Source organism: Pocillopora damicornis, chromosome 3 (assembly GCF_964200805.1).
Source record: "Pocillopora damicornis chromosome 3, jaPocDami1.2, whole genome shotgun sequence".
Taxonomy (NCBI): domain Eukaryota; kingdom Metazoa; phylum Cnidaria; class Anthozoa; order Scleractinia; family Pocilloporidae; genus Pocillopora; species Pocillopora damicornis.
The window spans coordinates 2,920,236-2,926,999 of record NC_142672.1 but is presented as its reverse complement, the minus strand read 5'-3'; the positions used below and the strand labels follow the sequence as shown (position 1 = coordinate 2,926,999).

The window sequence follows — 6,764 nt, the reverse complement described above, 5'->3', positions numbered from 1 at the left end:
TTCTCTTACTCTCCTTTTATCACCTTTAAAAAATGAAAAAATTAGGATAATTGTAATAGATTCATTCGTTTGAAAGCCATAAGCCAATCATCCGACAATAGTCGTCTTGTTTGACTAAAAGTATAACCCTTAAGAGTGTAAATGGCTCCAGTAACAGATACCTGGTGGAGACGTCATTATAGTAACGAAACTTATCAGGCTGAATCATAACAGTTACAATTTCCTCAGATGTGATTGGTGCATAAGTTGCTTTACTTCTCTCTAATTATTCTGTAGAGTTGTAATTAGACAATTGGTCATACTAATACCCCATTCACACCAGCAAAACATGTTTTGTTAAACTGGTTTTCATTGAATGAAAATTATAAACAGAGAACTGAAAAACTTGATTTTCCATTGGATTCAAGTACTTGCTAACTTGCATTTCCAATGTGCTACATTCAAGTCAAAAATATTCGGCTAAATAGTTTCTATGAAGAAAAAAAAAATTAAACTGTGTTTAACAAAACAACTTTTAAACATGTTTAAGCTTTGGTGTGAATGGGGCATAAGTCCATTTAGCAAAATTTACCAATCACACAATAACCATATACCCTTCAAAACTGGAGAATTTCTAATCATGAAACTTACTCTCCCACCATTAAAACTTTTCATTGCCACATCAAGGTCGTGAGTTAACATCAAGTTATTGTACTTTTTATTTGTAGAATTTTACCCGAAGCTTCATCTTAGTTGCAGTGAAATCACTCACATCACTCTAACAAATATTTGAACGTACATGCAGAACCTTTTCCATTTCTGATGGGCGCTGTTTCTCTCTTTTTTTTTTTTTTTTTTTTTTAATTCACCTTGTTAAGTGCAGATGATACCGTCTTACGCGGTCGATGTTTCATTTCCATCCGTTTTTGGTATGACGACGTGTAAAACACACTTAAGTCACATTCGCGCTCGGGGCGGAATGACGCAGATCTGAGGGACAACATAAAATCCTTTATTGTAAGAACCTTTGTCTTACAACGCAGTTACGAATTGCGAATATGGCGCAATTTATTTCCGAACGCTATTCGTTCGTGTTTGATCTTTTGTATCCTCACCGAAAAATGTAGATAGTTACCGATCACAGAACATTTGAATTCGAAAGGAATGAAGCTTCATCCAGTGCGCAAACTGGGTGCATGTATTTCTCAAGATTGCCCTATAAGTTCCTATAAAGTATGCCGTAAAACTGAGAGAAAAATACGAAACTGATAATCAAATTTCGGCCTTGTATAATATCAAGAAGAAAGAACACCCCGAGTTTTATCGGTGTATTTCATTCCATCAGACAAGGAACGTCGACAAAACATTCAAATTAGTGATGTTTTGATAGTTCATGTACAGGAATTATTTCATCTTTTAATTCATAGGCAAGGAACAAGTCTTTTATCATTCTACCGAATAACGAATTTCTGGCCTTTCCCATTGAAAAATTAGACTATTAATCACGTTACGAATCATTTGTAATCCGATCTTATCATTAAACTTAATTTTTCATGGTAGAAAACGAACAATGCACAATCTTGTTGTCAAACGTAGTGGCGTAAATTGTTTTTTCTTCCTTCAATTAATTCAAACGTTTTGAGGGATATTTTTCTGTCGCAAAGAAGCATCTTTTGACAGGCAAATAAAGTTAAAAGAGCAGAATGATTTTGAAAATGTACACAGCTAACAAAGGATATATTGATGTGCGATGATAAAGTGGACTCGATATGAGTGGAAAAAACGCACCCCCACCGGCACTCGTGTATTTTCAATTTAGGATGTATCATTATAAAATCGATAGTCATGTATTTTCAATTTTGGATGTTTCACCTATAAAAATTCGTACAGTAAAATCACAGGCTCTGGGCCTATACAAATTGAGGTCTCTCGTGATATAGATTGGGATCATTCACGCTTAATCAGATAATCTTAAACGGGAGTCCAATTACATTTGTAAAATTCCGTCGAAAAGAAGTAAAAGAACCATATCTAGGAGAGTTTCGCTATAAAATAGTTATACCCAAGTTTAACAAAAGTTCACTTGAGAGTAAACATTTTGGTGCTCGTCATTCAAGGTTTAAAACAGTTGACGACATCTTTTAAGACACTGCAGACACACTGTAAATCGATTCATGCAATCAGCCAATTTTCTTGTTTGTTTACACCAATATGATCTACTTTCATTAAGTGAACTTGTCAATGATATCACAGGCGGCCCAAGCTCCAGCTGTGAGATGATCATCTTGCGCAATAACAGTCATGGCGGAATTATAAGAGTTTGTATGGGAATATTTACGACCGCTCTAAGGAATAAAAAAATACGTCAAATTCTCAATAAAAATACTTCACCTTACTTCCACAGTGTATCACTTGTTATCTGACCGCTTAATTTGATGAAAAGAGCCCATTTGAGCGAGTTGTTCATTTAGAGGTTTCTAACAGCCCGCGGCCACATCAACCTTGACACACGACCGTTGAAAACCAGCTTGGTAACCCTACCTCCTTTTTAAACTGAGCCTCTCCGGGGACCATACCGTCAGTTATCGTCAATAAATTGTTTTAGAACCACGGGTCCCCTCAGTAGAAATCGATCAAGAGGCTATTGTTTCGATCGGCCAATCGAATTCGCCTCCGCTCATGGTAACTTGTATTCTATCATTTCCTGTGTTTTACAGCGGAAAACAAACGAAAACAATATTTTTTTTCTAACCAAGTTAAGAGACTTAAATTGTAATTTCATTAAAGTGGTGAATATTTATAATTGTCTAGAATCAAGATATAAAGGCAGGTACAACTAAGAACAGAATTTGTCTCAAAAATGAAAACAGCCAGAGAAAAACAGATATAAAATTTAGCAGTAACAAATTCCAAAGAATGAAATGGCAACCTAGGTCTGAAGGTTATTGAACTCAAGTATTTTTTGATCCGCTTCGATAATCTTAGCTTCAATAGGGTTAAGCAATTCCAATAATTAACAGATAACCAAGAGTTAAATAGGAAACCCTGTCAGTTAACTCTGTTTCGTATTTTTTGTTTTGTGATTAGTAACTTCCGCTAATTCTGCATAGTTAATAAGTTGTTTCGAGATCTTGTTTTGACGAGAATGCCTTCGATCGATCGCTCTGACGAAGGGCTAACGCTCGAAACGTCAGCTTTTTTACCCTTTACGGTGGCTAATTTACGTTTTCAACCCAGTTGTTAACACTAAATTACCTGCTATACTCTCCCACCGACGCAGCACCACAGTTTCTTTAGAAACTTACCCCTTTATTCATTTTAACATTAATTCAAATTGTACGCAACAAATTATTTTTTGTCAACATTTTCGAAAAATCTGTCGCCAATAAACGACCTCAAGAGTTATCCAACAAAAAATGAGGAAAGTTACTGGCTTCAAAATCAGACCATTGGATCAAATTTCTAATTCGAACTAATCTGATCGAGTTTTTCTTACGGAGGCCAAAAGCTGAGAAATTCATAAAGATTAAAAAAAAATCTTCGACGCACCGCTGTAGAGTCAACAGTAGTAAATCGTATCGTTTATTTAACCAATAATACAATATTAAATTTGATTTTCCTCCAAAAATAAGCTCAAATTCAAGCGCATAGCATATTTTCTTCGAGGCATATCAGTTACATGATAATGCATTTAAACTCAAAATTTAAGGGGTTACCTGGTTGGTGGAATTGATGTCGATCGAGCCAATCGGGTTTCATGTCTTATCCTACGCATACGACAGTTAGTCATGTTGTAAACATGTTTTTACGACCGCCAACTCGAAGGACTTATAAAACACTTGGCTTAGAATTGGTGTAATATTTTACTCTGCTGCTAGCCACTTTAAAAAAGGTACGAGCTCTCTCCACCGGTCTTACATCTGTGGAACGAAGAAAGTTCTCTAGTATCTGTAGAGGTAAATTAGCGCACAATTTCAGGTGATACTGTTAATTCTTTTTTTTACCGTTTTTCCTTTTAGAGAGCCGCAAGAACAAGGTAAGAGAATAATTAAGCTCCTCTTATTAAGTGTGGCGTGAATTGACCAGCAAATTTTCTTTTCGCGTTTTCTCTTTTATCAGTGAGTCAATTACTATTTTCAAGATCAGATTGGTTTTGAGGTCAGAGAATCACGGTGAACTGCTTCAACTCCTAAGATCCTTCTAAATACCATATCAAGAGATTCATTGGGTGTCATGTTTTGTGTCACTGAAGACAGCAGAAACAAATCAAAAAAACCAGCCCATGTAACCCTTCTGCAAGTAATGTGCTTTGCCAAATTTTCTCTCTATTTACAGTTGAAGGATAAACAACATTCACGCTTGTGTGAACATGACGCCCCACATTAAGGTGCTTTGGCTGATTTTACCGCTGATTGCTCTTTGCTATGCAGCAAAAAACAGCAGCAGCGGCGGAAAATCTAATGGTTACATGGTAAGTTAATTCTTTCCAAATATATCCCAACATTGTTATCGTTATCATCTTGTCTGATTGTGTCAGTCAGTTTCATTCCAAAAGAGATTGGTGAAGGAGAAATTCACTGAAAACTGAAAACAGAAGAAAGATCGCCCGACACTTTGATTCTTAGAAAGATGAATTTGTCACAACTGATCTTAAAACAAAAAGTAGTTATAATTCTTCCATGAACAAAAGTTATGTGTGTTTTTTTCTAAACACAGGGCGCTTACCCATATCCACCGCATGGACCCTGTGCTTATGGTACTCCTTTTGGCGCGCCAGGGATACCAGGTATTCCCGGGAGCCCAGGACCCGCGGGACCCACGGGCATCGCAGGACCACTCGGTCCTCGTGGTTCTACGGGACCACAAGGGGACAAGGGCGACGCCGGAAAGCCAGGAAACCAAGGCTTTACAGGTCCACAGGGACCTCCAGGAAAAATGGGACCTCAAGGGTCCACAGGCCGACAGGGTCCACGAGGAACCAAAGGTGATACAGGAGATAAAGGAAGCCAGGGAGCCTCAGGCCTCCGGGGACCTCCAGGAGCTCTGGGAAGTAATTGGAAACAATGTGTATTCAAAAATTTAAACGATGGAAAGGACACTGGATTGATAAAGGTATTTCAGTTTTTCTTTCAATTAATTGCAATTTTACAAAATTGTATTTGACATCATTGCTTGAATAGACGATTCCTATCAAATTTTGACTTAAAGAAGATCGAGTTATGCAGCAAGCTAAAATAATATTTTCTGTGGCAGAAGAACGAAACTGTGAAGATAAACCCTAAGTAGTTAAAGGATCCGTAAACTGGACTCGATTTAGGACTTATATCGCTCAGAGACATTTTGAATTCATATTGTTCACAGTTAACCATCATTTATTTCTCCAGGAATGCCTTTTCATCAAAAAGTCGGCCAAAACAGCTCTGCGCGTGTTTTGGAGTGGCAACCTCCGCATCTATAACTGCCATGATTGCTGCAGACGATGGTATTTTACCTTAAACGGCGCAGAGTGCTCAGCTCCTGCTGCAATTGATGGCGTAGTCTACATGGTACATGGAAATGGCGCCAAAAAAAATTTACACCGCCCCCGTCATATCGAGGGTGTGTGCGAGATAGTCCACAAAGGTGTTGTGCGCGTTGGATTCTGGGTCGGTAACTGTAAAAGTGTCGGATCTGCTGACGCATACACAGGCTGGAACTCAGTGTCCCAGATCTACGTGGAAGAAGTACCACCCCCACAGGCATAATGTCGTATACTACCATGGTTTTATTGCTCAATATCTAACAGCAGAATAAGAACAATAGCACAATCAGTAACTTTAGATTTAATAGTCGGGATAAATTACAGAAAAGCTGTGAAATCGGGCATTTTAAAGTTGCGCCTCTGAGCTATGTCGAGTGGGAATGCTGCCATGACAACTCGCAAATAAAAAGGTTTTCACTAAAAATCCAGGAGTGTTTGGTGAGTGTTTCAGTATTGAGGCTAAGGTCATTTAAAAGACGACGTTTATGATGTCTTGACATTTGATCGTTTATGTCAGTTTAAAAAGAAAAGGGCACCCACGAGCGAGTCCTGCTACAAACTGCTTTCCGCACCGAAAATGTTAGGTTTCGAATCCAAAGTTCACGTTCACCTGTTGCTACTCCAAAATGGAACTGTAGTCTTTACTCGTCCTGTACTAGTAATAATAGTGGATGTCGAATTATTATTTAAAAGCCAAAAAAACGAACAAACACACAAAAACATTCAAGCTGATATAACCTTATTGCAAATAACCTATGTCTGCAAGAGAAGCGCGCTCAGATTTCTCTTACTCTCCTTTTATCACCTTTAAAGAATGAAAAAAATTAGGATAATTGCAATAGATTAATTCGTTTGAAAGCCATAAGCTAATCATCCGACAATAGTCGTCTTGTTTGACTAAAAGTATAACCCCTAAGAGTGTAAACGGCTCCAGTAACAGACACCTGGTGGAGACGTCATCATAGTAACGAAACTTATCAGGCTGAATCATAACGGTTACAATTTCCTCAGATGTGATTGGTGCATAAGTTGCTTTACTTCTCTCTAATTATTCTGTAGAGTTGTAATTAGACAATTAGCCGGAATTGGACACTTGTAATTGGACAGTAAAGCAGCCGATCATACTAAGTCTAAAGTAAATGGTTTGAACCCAGGAGTATCAGTAGTTTGTGTAGTGTGATCGTCCGGGTGAGTGTAGTTCTGAAAAGAACTGTTGTTGGTGACTGACGTTTCGACTATCTGTGCGATAGTCATCTTCAGAGTC

The 6,764-nt window shown here is 37.9% G+C and overlaps 1 protein-coding gene across 1 annotated transcript; it reads left to right on the top strand.

The window, feature by feature from the left end:
* Positions 1-4,307: 4,307 nt before the first annotated feature.
* LOC149047832 (uncharacterized) lies at positions 4,308-5,924 on the top strand. Its single transcript, XM_089200959.1, has 3 exons — positions 4,308-4,450; positions 4,696-5,091; positions 5,364-5,924. The coding sequence occupies exons 1-3, from the start codon at positions 4,349-4,351 to the stop codon at positions 5,721-5,723; spliced, it is 858 nt and encodes a 285-aa protein (XP_089057085.1). The 5' UTR covers positions 4,308-4,348; the 3' UTR covers positions 5,724-5,924.
* Positions 5,925-6,764: the final 840 nt, after the last annotated feature.

Excerpts from the sequence above, each read along its gene's own strand:
- LOC149047832 (XM_089200959.1), top strand. The coding sequence starts at position 4,349 with ATGACGCCCCACATTAAGGTGCTTTGGCTGATTTTACCGCTGATTGCT. Across the intron at positions 4,451-4,695 it reads GAAAATCTAATGGTTACATG|GGCGCTTACCCATATCCACC; the intron begins GTAAGTTAATTC and ends TTCTAAACACAG. Across the intron at positions 5,092-5,363 it reads AGGACACTGGATTGATAAAG|GAATGCCTTTTCATCAAAAA; the intron begins GTATTTCAGTTT and ends TTATTTCTCCAG.